This window comes from Callospermophilus lateralis, chromosome 3 (assembly GCF_048772815.1).
Source record: "Callospermophilus lateralis isolate mCalLat2 chromosome 3, mCalLat2.hap1, whole genome shotgun sequence".
Lineage (NCBI taxonomy): Eukaryota > Metazoa > Chordata > Mammalia > Rodentia > Sciuridae > Callospermophilus > Callospermophilus lateralis.
Window position 1 is genome coordinate 173873409 of NC_135307.1, and position 22135 is coordinate 173895543.

General features: G+C 49.5%; 2 protein-coding genes across 4 annotated transcripts in view; one reads left to right on the forward strand and one right to left on the reverse strand.

The window, feature by feature from the left end:
* The window catches only part of Ttll9 (tubulin tyrosine ligase like 9), a 47133-nt gene extending 39847 nt beyond the window's left edge, over positions 1–7286 (forward strand). For both annotated transcript variants that reach the window (XM_076849029.1, XM_076849030.1), the window contains 4 exons: positions 104–300; positions 1740–1853; positions 2941–3065; positions 7210–7286. In XM_076849029.1, coding sequence (XP_076705144.1) covers positions 104–300; positions 1740–1853; positions 2941–3065; positions 7210–7286 — 513 coding nt within the window. The remainder of the gene's footprint in view (positions 1–103; positions 301–1739; positions 1854–2940; positions 3066–7209) is intronic.
* Positions 7287–9351: 2065 nt separating this feature from the next.
* Pdrg1 (p53 and DNA damage regulated 1) lies at positions 9352–16391 on the reverse strand. 2 transcript variants are annotated; one of them, XM_076849032.1, is made up of 5 exons: positions 16215–16391; positions 14668–14743; positions 13542–13613; positions 11287–11367; positions 9352–10576 (listed from the first exon to the last, which is right to left on the reverse strand). In XM_076849032.1, the coding sequence occupies exons 1-5, from the start codon at positions 16299–16301 to the stop codon at positions 10494–10496; spliced, it is 399 nt and encodes a 132-aa protein (XP_076705147.1). In that variant the 5' UTR covers positions 16302–16391; the 3' UTR covers positions 9352–10493. The 2 variants fall into 2 exon arrangements, with proteins under 2 accessions (XP_076705147.1, XP_076705146.1); XM_076849031.1 differs by having other exon boundaries at positions 9358–10576; positions 13542–13616.
* Positions 16392–22135: the final 5744 nt, after the last annotated feature.

The window sequence follows — 22135 nt, forward strand, 5'->3', positions numbered from 1 at the left end:
CTTGCCCAGGCCTAGTGTAGTGCTGATGGGCTCCCAGGAGGGTTGTGGCAGGTGGGTCCTGCTGGCTCAGGTTCCTCTGCCAACCCCACTGCCCGGGTCCCAGGGCTGCAAGTGGATGCTGCAGCGCTTCCGGCAGTACCTGGCGTCCAGGCACGGGCCCCAGGCGGTGGAGGCGCTCTTCCGCGACATGGACAACATCTTCATCAAGAGCCTGCAGAGTGTGCAGAAGGTGATCATCAGCGACAAGCACTGCTTCGAGCTGTACGGCTACGACATCCTCATCGACCAGGACCTCAAGCCGTAAGTGGGTGGCCGGGCCCGGGGTCTCACTTTACACGCGGGCACCCTGGTCTGGGAGCCCAGCTCAGCCACTTCCTGGCCGTGTGACCTTGGATACACTTCTTTTTTTCTGTGCCTCAGTTTGCCAGTCTGTGAAACAGGGTTGGTCACTGTGCTGTGCCTCTAGGGTTGTTAGGAGGGACAAATGAGCTGTGGTCTGTGGGACACGGGGCTTCGTGCTGGCTCTGGGAAGCCTGTCCTGTTGGTGGGCTGAGTCAGGGGTGCTCCCCTCATACCCGGCAAAACACTTCCCCTCTGGAAGTCTTGGCCCTTGGAGGATGTGAAGTGCCACGTAAGGGAATATTGTCACGGTGGCTGTTCCTGCCAAGAATGTGGTGCATTCTTGCCCATGGAGGGGGTTGAGCTGGCGAGGAGAACAAGCTGGAGCTGGCAGGGACCAGAGCGATGGCCTCACATGACACGACAGGACATGGAAACCCGTGGGTTGTCGGCTTGGGGGAGGGGGAGGTCAGCGGCGAGTCAAGGGCAAAATGAAGCTCAGGGTCAAGTGCCCAGGCTGGGCTGCTCCCCATCGGCACTGCTGGATGCAGGAGGCCACTCCCCTGCCCAAGGTCACCCCGGAGGTGCTGTGGGCTTTCAGAGCCAGGAGTGGTGACACCTGAGTCAGCTCCTGGCTAAAGGGACACTGAGTCCCAGCACCCAGCGGTCTCTCTCCTTTGCCCCTGGCAGTGAGCTCTGGCTGCGTCATTAGGGTAGACTGAGGCGGGAACAAGCTGGGAGGAGTAGAAAGGGGGTCTCTGGCCCCACACTGTCCAGCGGGGGAGCCCTTTGCTCTTCCTGTGCCCCAGCTTCCTGTCTGTAAAATGAGCAGGCTGCACAAAACCTCCAGACCCATGTGGGCTCCAGGGAACTGGAGGTCCTGGGCTGTTTGGGACCTGCAGATACAGGTATTTTAGGTTTGATCTTCAGAATGTTTCTGTGTTTAATTTTTTTGACAAAATCTGGGAGATGTTTACCTAAAAATTAGGATTTGGGGCTTTTCTAGAAAAATCAGATGACCTCATAATTCTGGGCTCACGCTCCCCTGGGGCAACGCTGCCTGCAGCTGCCCACAGCTCTCCCTTTAGATGGCGTCTCCCGCCACCTCCCACCCCCATCCCCGTCTGCCCAGCCCCCAACCCGGCAGGTCAGTTGCTAGCTGTGGCCAACTTTCCCTCTGGAAGAGATCTTCCTGCACTCAGGTCTCCACTGGAAAAGGAAAAGCATCACCATCAGGAGGGCCCCACGGTCCCCCTCGCCCAGGGCTGGCTCTGCTCCTCTAAGCTCCCTTTCTTCAGAGGGAAAGACGGAGCAGCCGCCTGGGTGGAGTGACAGTGGGTCCCAGGCACCGCATCTAGCCTCAAGGAAATCCTCAGATTCTCCCTCCCGTTCCTCCCCAGGTGGCTCCTGGAGGTCAATGCATCCCCGTCACTCACGGCCAGCAGCCAGGAGGACTATGAGCTCAAGACCCGACTCCTGCAGGACACACTGCACGTGGTGGACATGGAGGCCAGGTGAGGCAGCCGGGGCTCCACCAGGGAAGAGAACTCAGGCCCTTGGATGGCCCCACATTTTATGGATGTCCACACAGGGTCAGGTCCTGGCCCAAGGACTCCGCCTCTCCAGAAGGGAGCAAGGCCATCCACAGCTTTCTGAGACTCAATCTAGCAGGATTTATTCAAAATTTCCTAACTATGGGACCCTGGACCAATCACTTCACCTCTCTGAGCCTCAGTTTCCTCAGAGGTAAAATGGGAAATGACTGTCCCTCAGGGTTATTTTAATTTACTAAGATAATTTATTGCAAAATGCTAAGCTCACAGTAACTGCCCAAATAAGAGACTATTTATTGTTATAACAATGTTTATGTAATGGGAGGGACCCAGGGTTAGCTTCAGGACTGGGTGCATCAGTACTTAGTCAATGTTAGTTGGTTGGTCTCCCTCCCTCTCGCACAAACACACTCACACACTTGTTCTCTGCCCACCCCCACTCTTCTGTATCAGCTTTCTCCCAATTATTCCAGCAAAAGTTGCAGGGCCAATTCTCAATGCTGGAAGTGAGAATGCCCATTCCTGAACCAATCACTGTAACTCTGATAGACCAGGGGGTAGGAGCAACCCCCACCCGAGGCCTAGGGGTGAGGGAGACAGGTAACTCTTCAAGAAAAGCAGAGGCACCACTGGACTGAAAGAAGGTGAACCGATTCTGAGCAGAGAAACCTCAGGCATCCACTAAACCTACCATTGCTTATTCATTCAACAAACATTTGAGACTCTATTGTGTGCCAGACCCTGGGCCACACACTAGGAATTTGGTAATGAAGATGGCAGACCTAGTCCCTAGCTTCGTGGTGTTTATGGTCTGGGGAGGAAAACAGACTTTAAAGTGAAAATCACAACTGGGAGCATCTTCCTGAGGGCATGTGTGAGGACCTCAGCATAAAAATAGAGGACAACCTCTCAGAGACCTGGGTGGGGTCCAGGGAACAGACAGTGAATGGTTGGACCCAAAAAAGGGCTTCTGACAGGGTGGACACCCATGGGGTTGAGAGAGGGCTGGGTCCTGGCCTCTTTAACCTTTGTGTCTCTGCCCGTGCAGGCTCACAGGAAGGGAAAAGCGAGTCGGAGGCTTTGACCTTATGTGGAATGATGGCCCTGTCAGCAGAGAGGAGGGGGCTGCTGACCTGTCAGGCATGGGAAACTCCGTGACCAACACACACCTCGGTATGTCGTGCCAGGTGGGGCGTGGGCACCAGGCTGCGCCAGGAGGTGGTGGGTTGTCTAGAGGCAGCCTCAAGGAGCAGTGGAATGTCTGAATCAGTCTGCCCCTCACCAGCTCTGTGACCCCAGGCAAGGGAGTCAACCTCCTGGTCCTCATCTGTGGAATTAAGAGGGAACAGTTCCCGTGTGTGTCTGGAACACTGTCTGGCACACAGCGAGACATTGTTGATCTGTCAGGAGGCGGATCCCAAAAGGCTTAAGTGGAAAACCAATGGAAAAATGCATAATGTCATTAAGAGAAATTAAGGGCCTCGGGCCTTGGCTTTAAGCTAGTTTCTAAAAAGTGAAAATTTTTTCTTGATTATAAAAATTATTCACACAGCCAGGTGTGGTGGCACACACCTGCAATTCCAGTGATTCAAGAGGCTGAGACCGGAGGATCCTGAGTTCAAAGCCAGCCTCAGCAACGGAGAGGCACTAAGCAACTATTTGAGACCCTGTCTCAAATAAATTACAAAACAGGCCTGGGGATGTGGCTCAGTGGTTGAGTGCCCCTGACAATCCCTGGTAGCCTCTTCCCACCAAAAAAAAAGACCAAAAAGTATTCACACAGCCAGGTGCACATCTGTAATCCTAGTAACTTGGGAGGCTAAGACAAAAGGATTACAAGTTCAAGGCCAGTGGGGGAAACTTAGACCCTGCTTTGAAATTAAATATAAAAAGGGCTAAGGGTGTAGCTTAGTGGTTAGATACCCCTGACTCAATCCTTAGTACTGGGGAAAAAAAATACACACACACACACACACACACACACATATATATTCACACTCATTGTAGAATATTTGAAAACTAAAGAAGGAAATTAAAAAAAAAAACATGCAGACATAACCATCTTTAACAATCTGGCGTGTTTCCTTTGAGTTTTACAAAAATGCATATATTCATACTTTTTCTTCTCTAAAATTGGCATTGGGCTGGAATTTTGAGTCCAGCATCTCCCATTCAAGAATATTAATCAGAACCTCCCATTTGGAAGAATTTTTTGGCCAGGTCTGGACTAAACCCTTTACACACATTATCTTGTATCTTTAGGTGAGTTTTATTACCATTCTACAGATGAGGAAATGGTCTCCAGATGGGTCATGGGTTGCTGGAGGCCTCAGTCTTAAGTGATGAGTCAGACTTGAACTCTAGTGACCCCAAGACCCGAACATTCACTGCTGGACTCTCCTGACTTCTTAGTTAAAATTCCCATACAGCTGCGAAATACTTGAGTTTGCGTGTGTGCCCAAATTCACGAAGCCAGTCTCTTCTGATTGGCCATTTGGCACAAGTCTAACTTTTTACTTTTATAATATCATAATGGACTCCTCTCCCATAATCCAACTGAAATTCTGGCTATTACCTTAGGGCAGATTCCTAGAAGCAGACTTACAGAGCCAAAGGAATGAACGTTTTACAACCGAACTGCTTTCCAGAAAGATCGCACCAATTTGCCAGTTTGTAATTTAGAAAAAAGTCTCCGCCAACCCAATTGATAGGTAAAAAGCAGTGGCACATTATTGTTTTATGTGCACTCCATTGATCCCAGTGAGGTTTCAGTTTCTTAAATTTGCAGTTCTTCTTTTGTAAGTTATCCATGCTCTTTATTTTCTATGGGTTGCTTATAGCTTTTTTTTTTTCAATTTATAAAAGCTTTGGATATTAATGTGTTGGAGACATTACCCCTGTGTCAAACTTACTGTAAAGATTTCCCTGGGTTTGTCATTTGTTTTTAAGTTTTGTTTCATGGTGGCTTTTATCTTTTTTAGGGTTGGTAGGACTTAGGATCAGGTTTGGCTGCATGCAACTAAAAAGCCAACTAATAGAGAGGGGCTGGCTTATCTGAGCCACAGGAAGTCTTGGGTAGGCCACACAGGGCTGACACATGGCTGTGATACCCTGAGGACCCAGCTCTTTCTTCTTTCTGCCTAGCCATACTAAGCAGTTGGTCTGGTGTTCATAGTTATTGTCTTATGGTTGCAAAAACGGCTGCACCAACTCCAGACACTCTGTGCCTTGTCCCAGGAGGGAAGACAGAAAAGTTCTAAAGGCATCAACTTCTTATCCAAAAGGGAAGCCCTTCCAGGGACCTGTAAGGCATCTTAATGGCCAGAACTGGGTCACATGGCCACCCCAGCTACAAGTTTGGAACAAACAATTTGCTTTGATGAAGGCAAAGATGAGGGGGCTTGTGATCAGCTTTTCCACATGGAGCCCCAGTGTCTGCCGCGCTGCCTTGTTGGTGGAGACTGTAATGCCTGGGAATCTTGTTAAAATGTGTATTAGGATTCAGTAAGGGCTGGGGCCTGAGAGCTGCATTTTTGACAGGCTCTCAGGTGATGCTCCGTTAACTAACTATGCTGTCACCAGCCCTCCCCAACCCAGCAGCTTCAAATGACTATTTCTTCATTATTCTTCAAGTCTCTCCTGGGGTGACTTATAGGTTGTAGGCCCTGGCAGCTTTATTGGGACACAATGACCCAGGAGATCCTCATTATCCCAATTGAGGGTTGATACTAGCTGTCAGCTGGGCCTCCTTCATGTGGCCAACAGCCTGTCCCTGGCTTCTTCCCCTGGTAGTCCCAGAGTTCCAAGAAAAGACAAGGTAAAGCCTCTTGAGACAGAGGCTCGGACGTCCCACATGGGCATTCTGCTCCATCCATTGCTCAATTCGATTTGCTAGGCCATCCCAGAATTGCAGAGTGAGGAAATAGACCCCCTCTTGATGAGAGGAGTGGCAGTCACCTCACAGAGATATGTGTAGCAATGGGGAAAATCGCAGCCATCTCTGTGGGCAAAACACTCCCAATACCAGTGCTGCTGGCTCCTGGGCACCTGTTTGGGTAGCCCAGGGAGGGCACAGTGGTTCTTCATCTCAGTGGCACATCAGAACCACCTGGGGACTTTAAAAAAATATGCCTATCAGAAATAAAGATATGGTTGGACTGGGCATTGACATTTTTAAAAGCTCCCAATGACTCAGTGCAGGTAGAGAGCCACTGTTTTAAAAGTCTCTAGAATTATTCCAAGTTTCCAGTTGAGTATTTGGGTGGGTGGTGGTAAACACAGGAGGTCGGGGTTGGGGGCAGGAGGAAGATAATTGAGGACTGAGTTAGGGATATGTTCAGGAATATCTGGATGACAAGTCAGCAGATAAGAGATCAGTCTGCAACTTGTAAAAAGGGGTTTGCACTGGACAGGAAGATTTGGCATGATGAACGAGCCAATGATAGACAGTTAAGTTAGGGTTCCAGGGGACTCACTTTGGAAAATCCTAAGGCCAGATAGACATAGTGGGTTCTCAGCTCAGGGAGGCCTTGATGACCGGCAGGGGTTTGAGTGCTAAGATGGCAGGTACCTCCAGGTCAGTACTGTGGCCAAGTCATTCAGGCAGCACTGATGAGTGCCATCAATATGCCTGGCACAGATTAAATGACTGGAGATGCCTTAAGGATCAGCTGTGAAAGCAGGCAGAAACAGGCTGCGCCATGAACATGCTGGGAGGTGGCCTCGGCAGGGACTGCCCAGGGACACATTTTGGTGAGCCAGGGGCCACTTGTGGGGACAACTCATCTCTTAGCCAATTGTGCCTGGCACACAGGCTGGGTAGGGCAAGAAAGCTGGCATTTCCTGGGCTTCAGATGCTGTGCTAGCTTTATGCATCTTCACTGAGCAACAGCAGGACTAAAGTGAGCCTGGGACAGTGGTTATGAGCTCCGCTCCAGCACCAGATAGCCCGGGTTCAAGTTCCCATGGGGCCGCTTGTATGAGCTGGGGCACATGGCCCTGTGAGGGTTTAAGACGTTTATGCATGTGTGACACCTGCAGCACCTGGCTGGAGGCCAGCCAACCTCAGCTCTTGCTGCCTGGTCCTTATGTTCTCTCTGCAAGGTGGGTGGTATTGTCCTGACTGAGGAAACTGACGTTCACAGAGGTAAATGACTACTTGAGGGCCCTGGCAGCTCAGAAGTGGAGCCAGGATGCAAACCCTGGCCACATGTGGCTGCACAACTCCTGCTGTCCCCTCTTCTCTCCTAATGGGTGCATGGAACCCTCCACTCCCCCCAAGAATAGCATCCCAGCCAACACCTCATTTCCCTTCCAGGCTGCGTCAACGATAGGAAAAAACAGCTGAGGCAGCTGTTCCGCTCTCTCCAAGCCCAGAAGAAAGCATCCAGCTGACCCCAGCTGCCATGGGGAGCCAAGAGGCCCTGCAAGGTGCCACCCCAGATCCCAGCACAGTGGTACCTCGCGGCCTTCCCCTTCCCTCTCTCTCTCCCTCCAGCTTGGCAGCAGCTTTACTGGCTAAGCAGCCTCTGCTTGCTGCTTTGGATGGAACCCTTGGATCCCTACCCCCACCCTCCGGCTTCTTTGCACCAGGAGACAGCCAATCCCTGGGACTGGAGGGGCTTTAACCTTGACAGACTGGCTTGGTGAATGGACCCAAAGAAGACAAGTGTGCAGCAAGTTCTGCTACCCCAGAGAGATCACATCTAATAAATGAGCACAGGCCTTACTTGGAGGAAAGTCACTGGGCACTGGGTCTGGCTCAGGGGAGGCTGTTGGTTGCAGCCAGGTTCATTGAACTTTGGCTTTTTTTTTTTTTTTTTTTTTTTTTTTAAATTGGCAGTGCTGGGGCTTGAACCTGGGGTGCTCTATCACTGAGTACATCCCCAGTCCTTTTTTTTCTAATTTTGAGACAGGGTCTATTTAAGTTGCTAAAGTTGGCCTTGAACTTGCAATGCTCCTGCCTCCATTTCCCAAGTAGCTGGCATTACAAGTGTGCACCACCAGGCTTGGCTGGCTTTGGCATTTTGGTGCCTCTCAGATCATGCTGGAAGGGTCCCTTGGATCAAGAGTTCAGGCTCCAGGGAATTTGTCTTTAAACTGTTCTTGCAAAGCAAGCAATTAGATTGTGTTTACTAGGTGTCTGGGGAAGTGCTGAGCCCTCCTTTTTGCAACACAATGACCTTGCTTCTCAGTGGAACCCATGGATTTCCCTGGTCACCATCTGAAAGTCAGTGTGCCCATTTTTCAGATGGAAAAGGTGAGGGTTGGGAGGTAAAGCTGCTTAGTGTCTCTTCAAAAATGCATTTGTGGCTGGGAGTGGTGACACATGCCTGTAATCCCAGTGGCTCAGGAAGCTGAGGCAGGAGGATTGTGAGTTCAAAGCCAGCCTCGGCAACTAAGTAAGGCCATAAGCAACTTATCCAAGACCATGTCAAAATAAAAAGGGCCGGGGATGCATCTCAGTGATCAAGCATCCCTGGGTTCAATCTCCAGCACCCCTTCACCCCAAAATGCTTTTGTCTGTCATCTAGGTGCCTTAGGCACCTATCTGGGGCTTCCTATTTGAGTTGGGAGCTGAGTTTTCAAAACCAGAAATCCTTGGGCGGGTAAACAAGATTGCATGGGGAACTGGGTACAAGTAAAATATTTTGCATCCCTACCCACCCCTGCCTTCAACATTCCAGTCCAAATTCTATTCTTGGTTTCAGAGGGGTTACAACAACCTTGACTGACAGGCTAACTGCTCCATGGGGACCTACCTATCCAGGGATCCAGGTGGCTCCCTCTAACTCTCCATTTCTGGGTTGTTTGGGCTGCAAATGTGGGGAAGAAAAATAACAGCAATTCAAAAAGTGAGCCAAGGGGCCTTGGAAAGGCCAAGAACCCAGCTTTGGACCTACTGCCTCCAGAGGAAGGGAACTTCCCTTTATCCCTGTGTGGCAAGGCTGTGTAACTCAAGGCATGGGCTCCAGGTTTCCTGTTTCCAGGAAAAAGAATCTGATTGGCTCTTTGGGGCACCCACCCACCAGGCAAGCAGGAGCAAGGTTCCAAAGGGGACACTGTAAGCCAGATAGTCATACCAGACGGCATATACCAAAGTTAATTCTGCAACTCCTACCTTTACATTTCTATTTAAGATATGCAATATATTTACATAAAGTTCAAAATCTACAAAAAAGGGTAAACAGTGACATCTTCCCTCCCACCCTTGTGCCCACCCTAGTTTCTGCCTTGAGGGAACCACATAGTGTCGACACACAGCTGGACACACCTGTTCTGCCTCTTGCTTTTCTCAGTGTAGCTTGGAACTTGTTCTACCTTGGGGTCCAAGTTCCCTCTCCTTGCTCACGGCCATGCGGCTGTCCACTCTGGAACTACTCACTCCTCTAATTAGTCCCCTGTGGACAGACGTGGAGCTTGTTCGACTCCACCTCCTACTTCTCAGGGTTATTTCAGGGAAAACAGGGATTTCTACACAGAGATGCGAATTGCAGGTCTGGGTCATATTTGGCTTCCATAAGGTGTTTTACCTGACTGAAACTCAAGTTTCTAAATATTTGGTCAGCAATATTTGAGATTCAACTTAACCACCTGATTTCCAGCTCCTCTTGGAAGTCTTATGATCTCGCCATACTGGCCCATGTTCTTCCATCACTTGGGGCCAAGTGGAGCGAGGGGACCATGTGAGCTGCAACACCTCATTTGTTACTTGTTACCTGTTTGAGCCTGGTATCATTTTAAGGGAAGGGCCTCCTCCCTTCATAAATTATATTTTAAAAGGAATGCTATGTCCTCAGTGAAGGACTGAATGAAGTAACAACTAGAAACTACTTGTTTGTGTAGCTAACATTTATTGATCCTTCAATAAACACAAATGACAATTCTGTCCTCACAGCACAGCTATTCTAGCATCTCAGGCCAGGAAGAAGCCAAGACTGAGCAGCACCACTTCCTTTAAAAGCTTTCAGAGGCACTAGATATGAACATGAACTAGGAGGGAAGCCCTTCCTAATGCATTCTGCAAGGCCCCACTGAGAGCAGCTGTGGGGCTTGATAAGCAGCACCTGCTCCAGAAAGCCAGCAGGAAGGACAAAACTGGAGGTGGGGGAAACGTGGGTCTGGCTCATGGATGGCGGTGATGAACAGAGTCCGGGCTTCATTCAGAAGCCACCTGCCAACCCAGCCTCCTGCTTTCCTTCCATTGTTACACATGCTGCCTGAAAAGGCCTCCCCGCTCTAGAGGAATGCTGGCAGGAGCTTGTGCTCCACCTCTCCCTTCTCCCTACCCAGGGCCCATCTGGACAGCAGGCCATTGTTGAGAAGTGCCCGCTGCAGTCATTCAACACCCCCACACACCTACTGGTAGCAGAAGGGCCTGTCAATAGGTCTTGTGTCCACCGAGCCTCAGTGGTCAGACAGTAGAGAGGGACAAGCTGAGAGATCCCACAGCAGCCAAGTGCTGCAGACAGAGGCTTCATAGAGGAGCCACAGCCATATTTCTGACACCAGTGCCCTTACAGGGCTCATCCTGTCCTTGCAGGTTTCAAGGTTGGAGGGTTGGATGCTGGTCCATAGGTCCCCCATCTTGGTACTTGAGTCTTATCCTTTCAAGATGACCTTGAGAGCTTTAAGCTCATCCTGGTTGAGAGGATTCAGATTAAAACCCTTCAGCTCCGGTTTGCCTGGGGGGAGAAGAATTCGTGAGCAAGTTGTGCTTCCTGCTGCCCAACCTACTGCTGGCTCTGGAGTCAGGCCCAGGAAAGCGGCTAACTCTGCATTAATGCTGCCAAACAGCCTGTCTGACAGGATGGGCCTCCGGTTCTGCAGCGCACTAGACGATGCACAGCAACACAGCTCCAGGGCCTCAAGAACCTGCAAAGTCACAGCTGCTGCCTTCAGAACTACAGATTTATGCCAGACTCCATCACAGAAATGCTTAGGTTTACCTAGGATTTTAGTCCTGAACTTCACCACCTGAGCTTTAAAAAATTTTTTTTAATTAATTGATTTTTTTAGTTGTACATGAACACAGGCCTTTATTTTGTTTACTTATTTTTATGTGGTGCTGAGGATCGAATCCAGTGTGTCACATGTGCAGGTAAGCACTCTACCACTGACCCCCAGCCCCAGCCTATCACCTGAGTTATCTCGGTCAGAATTATCATGGTCCCTACATCAAGTGCTGGCATATGATATGACACCACCCCAGGCAGTTTCTGATGTCTGGAAAAGAAGCTATGACAGGAGTTAAAAGACCCACAAACCTCCCTATCCATACTTCAGCACATGAAGCTCCCATCACTGTCCATCTATGAGGGGCTTCCCATCCTGTCCTTCCAAGTGTGACTGATGGTTCCCTCCCCTCCTGGTTCCAGGTCCCCCAGGGCAATACCTTGGGCCTCAAAGAGGCGGTTGACCTTCACTTTAAGTTGTTTCCGGAGTTTTTCTATTTCTTTATCCAGGCGGTCCTGATCTGAAAAAATGAGGCTGTATTACAGAGAGAGAAACCCAGCCTCTCCCTAACCCCCTCAAGATGGGACCTCAGAAATCAACTGAGGGGGGCTGGGGATGTGGCTCGGGATGTGGCTCAAGCGGTAGCGCGCTCGCCTAGCATGCGTGCGGCCCCGGATTCGATCCTCAGCACCACATACAAACAAAGATGTTGTGTCCACCGAAAACTAAAAAATAAATATTAAAAAAAAAAAAAAAAAGAAAGAAAGAAATCAACTGAGGAAGGGCTAAAAGCAAGAAGAACATGACCTGCCCAAGACGAGGCTTGGGCATCCAGTTCCCCGACTCCTGGTTTACTCATCTTTTTTTCGTTAAGCAAAGAACACTGAGGTGGCCAGTGGATGGCTAGGCCACCTCAGCACGGCAGGCCACCGGCCCTCAGTGAGCAAGGGAAGATTTAAATGTGAGAAACAAAATTAGGGATCTAGCCAACCTTGATGGCTGGAAAATAGATGACTGACGAATTTTACAAACCCGATTCCATCAAGGTTAGGGGTTCTTAGAAAATGTGTGACCTGAACAATCAATGGGCAACTCTAACGCTTCAGCTTAATCTAATTAATTTTGAGGACAGAAAAAGTGATCCTACCTCACTTCTTAGGTGACATGAACCTAAGAAGTTGTACATGACAGAAGCAGCTCTCAAATTTTAACCATCTATCAAATGTTATGAACTCCCACCTGCTATGGGTAACTTTCTGGCTAATCTGTCTTCCCTCAGACTCTCGATCTTTTGGCTGGGGAGAAGCCCTGGATAGCCAAGCTTCAGGCTCTAGACAATGATCCTCTTTCTTCTTTCCCCTACCCCCAGTATTAGGGATAGAACCCAGGGGTGGCTGACCACAGAGCTTCATCCCCAGCCCTTTTTAAAAATTTTGAGACAAGGTATCACTAAGTTGTTGAGCGAATCTTGAACTTCAGATCCTCTTGCCTCAGCCTCCCAAGTCACTGCAATTACAAGCAAGCATTGCTGCGTCTGGTTCAATGGTTCTATTTCTCATTGTAAATAGGAAATAGTGTCTCCTGAGTCCGTCTAGTCAGCGTATATCCCTGAGAACAATGATGTGTCCTGGAATCCCTCTAGGTACAGTGACTAGATCACACCTGTGGGCTAACAGAGCCCAGAATTAGATCCTAAACCCAGATAAGTGACCCTGCTGAAAGCTCAGCCTGAGCAGCTTCAGGCCTACCACCAAGCAAAGGAACTCTTTATCCAACCACACTGTGCCTGTGTTTTTCAAACAAAAGCTGGAAACTCTTATAGGCTTGATCTAGTTTCCTGAGAATTTTGGTTTCAAAGGGAATAAAGAAGACACTCTGTCTTCAGGAACCAAGGCAACCTTGCTGATCCTGTTGGCCCATATGATTTAAAAGATAAGGAGGAGAAAATATGTGTAATGTTTTCCCAGTCAAGAACCCATGTTTACAAAGCCTTTTGGCTTCTATGATGTTTCTCCAGAGCTTTCAGAATTTTCATGGTTTTGGAAACAACATGTTAGGTGCCCAGGCTGTGGCAGATACTAGAGGTTTGCTCTCCCCAAACCTGTTTTCAACCATTCTCTACTGCAGGGGACATAAAAAACAAAGCTCACTTGCAACTATGAATAGGCTTGTGACTTAGCTATGGATGGCCTTGGCCAATGAGGTATTTCCAGGAAGTCCCTGGGGAGGATGGCCTTACTTCCAAACAGAATGCAAGGCCATATGTAGAGGGTCATCTGCCTTTCCTTCAGTCTGGCACATTATGGGACATGAGGCCCATAATGGTGACATGAGAATATACTAAACTGCCACTGCTGGGCAGCTGTGGCAGTCTTCTGGGCAACTTCTTACATGAGAAAAATAGAATCACAGTTCCTTAAGCCTTAATTTGTTGGGTCTTCTGTTATTTGTAACCCAGTTTATAAACAAGCACTATGTTATACATATGCTATTTCATCTCATCTTTTTAACTGTGCTATTTGGATGTGTGCCCCTTTTACAGATGAGGAAATAGTCCATAGTGACAGAGCAGGAATGAAAACACACATCAGTCTGAACCCTGTAGCAGAGCTGCCCTCCATCTCACTGCCTGGGTTAAAGCTCAGCTGATGTGAAAGGCAACCACATCCCTGACCTATCCTCTGGAGGCCTTACCTTTCTCAATCATTTCCTTCGTCTGAGGGTGAGACATCTTGATAAACATGCTCCCAAAGCAAACTATCACATCTTCTGAAATAGAAAACAGTCATTTTTTCAACAAGTATTTATTTTTAGCACCTATTATCTGCTGGATTGTTTCAGAGAACACATCAAAAGAAAACAGGGCTCCTGCATCATGGAGCTCGTGTTATAGTAGATGGCAGGGAATAAAGGAAGATATGATTTGTTAGAGCCTGATGAGAGCTGGTGGGAAAAGAAAGCCAGTTAAGAGGAATACTAGGGAGAGGATGCGTTACTCATACCAGGTGGTACAGGCCTCACTGATGATGTGATATCTGACAAAGAACTGAAGAAAGTGAGGGTGTAAGCCTGGTAGACATCTGGGAAAGAGGGAGTCAGGCAGAGGAAACAGGAACAGCAAAGATCTGTATAGTGTGCTTGGTGTTAGGAACAACAAAGAGACAGTGTGAGTCAATGTGTGGGGGTGAGGGGAATGTTTATGGGGGCTGGGTTACATGGAGTCTTGTAGGACAACTCTGGTACTCTGGTGAGATAGAAAGCAACTGGAAGGTTTTGTACATACTACTAAACTTTAAACAAAATGCAAATGTCTCCCTTGGCCCCAAGGCCTTTCATTATGACCTGACTGCTGCCCATCTCCAAGCTTATCTCACACCTCGCCCCTCTTACTTACTCTGCCACAGCCACCTGGCCTTATCCAAAGAACACCACCCCCTCCCTTCCTCCTGGATAGTCTCAATATCTACCCATATCCAATCTTATGCTGTACAACATAAGATGTATAACTGGAAATTGTTCAAAAGCTAAAGACAAGATTGGATGTTGTTGTACAGCACAAGGGCCTTATGTTGTACAGCATAAGGGCCTGAACTGTCATTTTTATATATATCCCCATCTCAATGTTTACCATCATCAGCGAGACAAGAGCTAATAATGGCCTATCGAACAGTGACATTTGCTCCTTCACTCCACAGACTGTTTTAATTTCCCATGAGACTGAATCACACACATTTGTGGCCTCCTGCCTGATATCTAACAAGGTCAAGGTGAATGACTTCAAAGACTGAATAGGCCTCCAGGGAAGGAAGTCTCAACTTACCAGAGAGGCTGAGATCCTTTTGTAGGGCCCTCAGGCCCTCTCGGTTCTGATTCCTTTTGGTGTCCAGGTCCACAATCTGAAACAGGAGCAGACTGAAACTTAGCTGTCTCTTGCCCCAACCTGTCTCTTCTCAACAGATGAGGGGCTTCGAAAATAACATCCTGCCTAAACTGGATTCAACTTCCAGGTCTTTAAAGGTGAGGCCTTGTGCAGGTATCTAGCCCCCACAGAAGGTGCTAAGAAAACATTCACTGACTAAGTGGGTAATTTTATATTATCCACTCAAACTTGTGGGTATATCAGAATTACCATGGAATGGAAACCTTTTCTCTAGACATTGTAATTAAGCAGACCTAAGATGCTCTGTTTTTGGAAAAGCTCTTCTTGTTAATTCTGATCTAGTATTATAAGAAACCCAATAATAAAAGAGCTGGGCACCATGGCACAAGCCTGTAATCCCAGCAGCACCTGAGACTAAGACAGGAGGAGCACCAGTTCAAAGCCAACCTCAGTAACTTTGAGTCGCTAAGCAACTCAGTGAGACCCTGACTCTAAATAAAATACAAAATAGGGCTGGGGATGTGGCTCAGTGATTGAGTGCCCCAAAGTTCAATCCCTGGTGCACCACCCCACCAAATGGAGCTATGAACAGAACCTACCTTGTAGGTACCTGAACAAGAAACTGAATAAGCTAACACAGTACCTAACACACAGTGTATGATAAACTTTAACTGCTATATTGATTCTCATTTGGCAGACCTTTAAACAGTAATTTGACAGGCTCTTCCCAAGCCCCTCTTCTTCTCATGAATACCTGACTCCCTCTCCTATGTTCTCACTGGAGATGTGAGGAATTCAGGAATCACACTTGATTCCGATGGCTCAGTCACTCCTTTATCTAGACATTATCACAGCCTACTGAGTCCGTCTCCAAAATGTTTCTAATCAATTCACTTTTTAACGTCACCACCACCCCCTGGTCCCTAGATCCATCTCGAGTCTGGGCTAGGACGATGGCCCCTTGCAGGTCTCCCTGCCTCCACCCTTGTCTCCGCCCCCACTATATTGTGCACTGCACGCAGCAGACACAGGGATCCTTTAAAAACCTACCCGCCCCCCAACCTATGAACTACCTTCAAGCACTAAAATTATGAACTAGACCCACCCAAATTCCCTGTGCGGGTCTACCAGGCCCTAACGTTTCCCCTCGCGCCCAGTCACAAGGAAGGCCCCTCCGGCCTCTTCCGTGTTCCTCTTGTCCCCTCGGAGCCCTGATCCGGTGCAGCACCGAGATCCACAAAGGGGTTCAGAACTGCGTTTTGAAAGGGATGCTGGGGAGCCCGCGGCGGCCAGAGAGGGCAAGAACGGGAATGCCCGGTAGGCAGGCACCCTCTTAACCAACGCCCGCCGAAAAAGGGCCCAGGCCGAGTGACTGACCCACGTCGGCGCAGCCGCTGGGCCACAGCACAGCCCAGGCCAACTCACTGCCCCCCGCGCACTTCCGCACGACCTCGCCGCTGGGCCCAGGGCCGCGGACGGCCTCCCACCTGCTGCTTATCCGCCAGCACCTCCTCGGCGAGTTCCTCCACCTCCACCAGGTACTTCAGGATCCGCTCCGCCTCCGGTGACAGCATGGCTCTAGACAGCTCCGGTCACAGATCCGATCAGGCCCCGAGCTGCACTCAAGCCGCACCGAGGCCCCGTCTGCGCAAGCGCCGCTCGAGAGGGCTTCCGGCGCGCCTGCGCAATTCAAAGAACGGTGACGCGCAAACTTCACGCACGGGGCCGAGAGGCGGGGCCTAGCGTGGGGTAGGTCTGAAGCGCCCTCTGCAGGCCGGGACAGCACTATTCTCCCAGCTGCCGCTGTTGCCGGTATCAGGGATTGAACCCAGGGGCGCTTAACCACGGAGCCGCATCCCTAGCTCTTTTTTTTTTTTTTTTTTTCTTTTTTTGAGACAGGGTCTCACCAAGTTGCTTAGCGCCTCGCTAAGTTGCTGGGATATTACAGATGTGTGTCACTGACCACTAGCCCACTTTCTTTCTTTAAGTGAAATTTTACTGGATTTAGTATTGTAGGTTGACTTTTTTTTTTTTTAAAGCACTTGAAAGATGATGTTCTCTTGTCTTCAGAATGATGTGACTTTTAATGAGATGTCAGTTTCATGGTCTCTTTGTCCCCACCCTTGAAAGTCAAGCACTCTACCAGCTGAGCTATATCCCCAGCCCTCTGTTTCTCTTTTGCTAGCAAAGCAATAGACCTTCTTCTCCCTTTTTCTCAAGACCTTGTCTTCGTTATTGGATTGAAGACGGAGGAGGACAGAGCTTTTGGTTACACTGTTACATCTAGAACTTAAACATAAAATGGTCAATTAAACTTTTGGTATTCTCGCCATTGTATTTGGTCTGCATCTGTTTGCTTTACCAAATAAACTTTTTGTTGTTGTAAAAAAACAAACAAAATAACAGAGGTCCCCTAAAGATCTCCATGCCTAAACCCCTTATTAGTATAGGAGCCACACCCAAGGCTCAAAGAGAGGAGAAGACTCTGACCTCCTGCCTCCCTGATTCCAGCTTTTTATTCTTCCCTTTTGGCTCCTGGCAGCTTCGCCCTTTCACATTCTTGTCTTACTTAATCACAGCAACATTTGTATAGACAGGATTTTTTTGTTTGTTTGGTACCAGGGATTGAACTCAAGGGTACTCGACCACTGAGCCACATGCCCAGTGAAAGGAAAGTGAGAAAGCAAGAGTTTCTTTCATCCAGCCCTATTTTGTATTTTATTTAGATCCAGGGTCTCACTGAGTTGCTTAGCACCTCACCTTCGCTGATGCTGGCTTTGAACTAGCGATCATCCTGCCTCAGCGCCCCTCCAAACTGCTGGGATTACAGGTGTGCGCCACCATGCCCACCTTGACAGGATTCTTATTGCCCCATTTTATAGTTGCAGACTGAGGCCAGAAGGACAATGCCTCACCAGGCATTGGTGGTGGACACTTGTAATCCCAATGATTTGGGAGGCTGAGGCAGGAGGATCACCAGTTCGAGACCAGTCTCAGCAACTTGGCAAAATCCTGTCTCAAAATAAGAAGTGAAAAGTAAAGGACTGGGGTTGAGGCTCGGTGGTAAAGCACCCCTGGGTTCAATCCCTAGTTACAAAAGAAAAGAGAAAGAAAAGACAAGAAGAGCAACGCCTGTCACACAGCCAATCAGGCTCAGACGGGGTCTGGAAGTGTGCTGTCTCCACTCCACAGCTGTCTCTGGACTCTTGCCAAAATCGTGGCCCCAGAAACGCAGTAGCACCTCCTGTTTGCCTGGCCTTGGGCTGCCTGTAACTACCAGAGACACAGCTAATTCTCCCTGAAGCCGCCTGGTGAGGGGAGGAAGGGAGGTTCATTAAGGACTCTTCATCGAGGGTGAATCTGTCGTCAAACCCAGGATGTTCTGTGTAAGCACCTTCTGGTTCAGAAATGCAGACACAGGCCTGGGAAGGAAGCGGGGCATTTGCCAAGGGGAGCCGAGCCTTTCTTCCGGGCCTCAGAGACGCCTGTACCCTAGCACCGGGTCTCTCCCACCTTGGGGCTGAAAGAGGGCTGGACAGAGTGACCCCTGACCCTTGCCAGATGGGTCTGGATGGGGAGGGGTGGATGGAGGCTCCCACATCAGCAGTTTCTTAGAGGCCACCCCTGGCCGCTGGAATTTGGGGAAGTGAGTCATTGTCATAACCAAAACTTCAAGATGATTAGACCCGGAAGGGCTCTTGGAGATCACTTAGGTTTCAGATTCAAAAATGTGTATTGACTTCCCAGCCTTGTGATAGGGAATCTGCCATGAGCAAAACCAGACATGGTCCCTGCCCTCAAGGAGCTCCCAGTCACTGCGTGAGACAGATAATACACAAAGGAGCATGTAAATGCACCTCAAATTAGGTGGTGATAAGTGCTAGAGGGGAAAACAGAACTGAGCCAGGTAGAGAGGGAACTTTGCACGTGGTCCAGGAGGGCTTCTCTGAGGAGGTGATGGTGGGCCAGGTGGCTATCTGGGGGAACAGCATTGCTGGCAGAAGGAACAGCAGGTGCAAAGGCCCTGAGATGAGCCTTTGGAAGAACAGAGAGATCAGTGCCAGAAAGAGAGGAAGAGGGCAGGAGATGGGGTCCGAGGGGGAATGGAGGTGTTGAGAACACTGGGCTGTAGACAGCATTGTCAGTGTCCCGCCCCAAACCACAAACTCCTCCCTGGACCGCAAGCCTGTGACTGTGGCTGGTCTCTGCTTGCTGATGCAGGTTGAGTAGGGAATGTGGGTGAGTTAACACCTGCAGGAAGGAACCCCACCAAGAAGTCAAGGAATTAATGATGTCCTCCCGGTGTCTTTGTCCTGTGGATTGTGGATGCAACCATCCAGAGGAGGATGGTGGCTGAACCCAGGGACATTGGGGCAGTGACCCATGGTGGGGCTCTCAGGGCCTTTGCACACACTCCACCACCAGCCTGGATGGATTTTCTTCCACCTGCACAACTTCTTCAAATTCCCCACTTGGCCACCATCTCTTCTGGACCCCTGCAGCTTCCTGGGTTCTCCCATCTCTGCATTTATCAGATGGATTGTTTTGTTTTGTTTTGTTTCTCTGAATCTCTCCCTTTGGCCATGAGCTCCTTAGGATGGAAAGTGGGTCTCTCCTGTTTACTGTGTATCTCCAGATATAACCTTGCAGCCGGGTACACAGTAGGGCACACAGTAGGCACTCACTCGTGCACTGTTTATGGAATGAATGAATGAACTTCCTAAAATCCAAACTATCTGAAGACGAACAGCGTGAACCCAGGGCAACCAGCTCACCATCACAGGAGGCAGGCAGGGGAGTCAAGGCTGGACCACCAGGTGCCCGGAGAGTGCAGAGGAGATCAAGGTCTGGGCAGGGTGGTGTTTTCTAACCCAGAACCTCCAGGGCATCATTCTGGAGTGTGTCCCCAGCTTTCGTCATCCCAGTCCAGGAAGTGGCTTCTGGGGCTTTGGTATGTGAGGACTGGAGCCACCAGGAACAATGCCCCACTGTTCCCCTTATGTCTTTTTTTTAGTCACTTCTGTGGGTTCAGTGACCAGCCCCCCCATCTCTCCTTGGGGAGGATTGCCCTCGGGCTGCTGGCGCCTCTTGGAGGAACCTTCAAGCAGTAGCCTAACATCTCAGCCATCTTCCTGGTCTGTGGCAAGGCAGGGGTGGGGTGGATGGCAATGAGGTGGAGCTTAGACCCTGGAGCTGCTCTGCAGGATTTGGCTAAAGCAGTCCCCCATAGAACTTTTTCTGAGATCACGATCCTTCTGGGCTTCCTCTTCTTCCCTGTCCTGTCTCCTTCAAACCCTCAGGGTCAAAACCCTCCAAGGCTCCCATTTCACTCCTCACCAAGGCCCACAGGACCCTACTTGACCTATCCTCCCTCCCTGAGTTCCCTCCTACTTCCTTGCTATTCTCAAACAAGTCAGACTTGGTCCTACCCCAGGGCCTTTGCACTGGCTGCCCCCTCTGCCTCCTCTTACCCCCTCTGCCTCCTCACCTTCTATAAGTCTTTGCTTTAGTGTCACTTTCTTAATGAGACCCACCGACCACCTTAATTATAAATGCAACCTACATCCTCCCAGTACTCCTGATCAACTTCCTCTGCTCTGATTTTTCTTCTTTTCTGTAGCCTGTCACCTTCCAGCAGGCTATGTCATTTCCTTACTGATTAAGTTTAGTGTCGACCTCCCTCTGCGGTAAAGGACACACTATAAAGACAGGAAACTTTATCACAAATGCCTAGAACAGTACCTGGCTCATAGTAGATGCCCAATATACATTTTTGAATAAATGAGTGAAGAGATGAGCCCAAATCCTGACCAAAATGGATTCTTTCTGAGTCCAGGCTCTTCACACGGATGGCAGATGCTGAAGAGGGAAGTGGCAGCTCAGGCCAAGCCTTCTGGAAAATAAGGTTCTGGAGTTTGTTCTCAGAGCAACGAGAAGCTGTCAGAGGGTTTGAGCAGGCACGGGCATCGCTGGGTTTGCCTGGTGAAGCCCTCTGGCTCTGGCGGGAGGATGGGCTAACAGGGGCTGCTGTGGTACTGTCCTCTGGGTTGTGTGTATGCGTGTCGGGGTGGGAGGGGACGCTGGGGGCTTGAAAGGGTGACTAGGCTAAGAGGGCTCAGTGTGAGAAACCAGCTGGACATCCCAATTCTCCAGGCAGCCTGGGTGGCGGCTCTGCCAGCTCCGGCCCTTGAGAGATCCAAGAGACACACACACACCCCGCCCCGCTGCTGAGGAGAGCTCCTGTCCAGCAGATGGCTGTGTGCTTGCCTGGGTGGTCCCTGGCCCCGCCCTCCACTTCCTTTGTGCCTTTGCGGGCTTGGCAGGTGGACGGGAAGCCTCCGCTTCCTCTCCTCCCCTGACCCAGAGAATAATCTCTTACATTCATGGGATTCCCCTTTGTGCCCTCCCTTTATCCTCCCACATCCCTGGGTGATGCAGAAATCTGATTCCCATTGGGCAGATGCGGACACTGAGGCCAGGAAAGAGGCTGGGACCTTCCTGAGGTCATGCAGCCAGATGGGGACACCAGGTGGGGACAGGTCTGCCAATTCCTCACGCCTAGATTTTTCACCAGGCAACAGATGAACCTATGGCTTGATTTGGTGCAGGCCCAGAACATTCCATGCCTCCCTGAGCTGCTCTTCACTACTACCTGTATTCATTCATGTTAAATTCCATGAATAGATTCTTCTTATCAATATTACTGGGCGTGGTAGTGCAAGCCTGTAGTCCCAGCGACTGAGGAGTGGAGGCAGGAGGATTACAAGTTTGAGAGCAGCCTCAACAACTTAGCCAGACCCTGTTATAAAATTTTTAAAAATTAAAAAAAAAAAAAAAGAGGGCTGGGAATGTGGCTCAGTAATAGAGCACTCCTAGGTTCAATCTCAAGAACTGGGGGAAAAATAAATGACAATATTACCGAGAAGATCAAAGCTACTTTTTGACACTGCATCTCAGTTCCCCGGAGAGTCCTAGTTTGGTTGTATCTTTTCAGAACTGTGATATGCCTTTAAAGACCTACTCATGGATCCAGAGAAAGGGGCTGAGTGTGTGTGGGGGGCAGGGAGGCAGGTTGGAGGGCCTAGTCCCAAACCTGTTGCTCTCAGCCATCATTGGTTGGTGCATTCAGAGTTTTCTCTTATTCTTTAATAGCTGCAAAATATTGTATGATGTATGGGGCTGGGGTTACAGTGCAGTGGTAGAGCACTTGCCTCGCATGTGTGAGGCACTAGGTTCAATCCTCAGCACCATAAAAGAAATAAATAAACAAGAGCCAGGCCCGGTGGCGCAGGCCTATAATCCCAGGGGCTCCGGAGGCTGAGGTAGGAGCCAGCCTCAGCAAAAGTAAGGCACTAAGCAACTCAGTGAGACCCTGTCTTTAAATAAAATACAAAATAAGGCTGGGGAT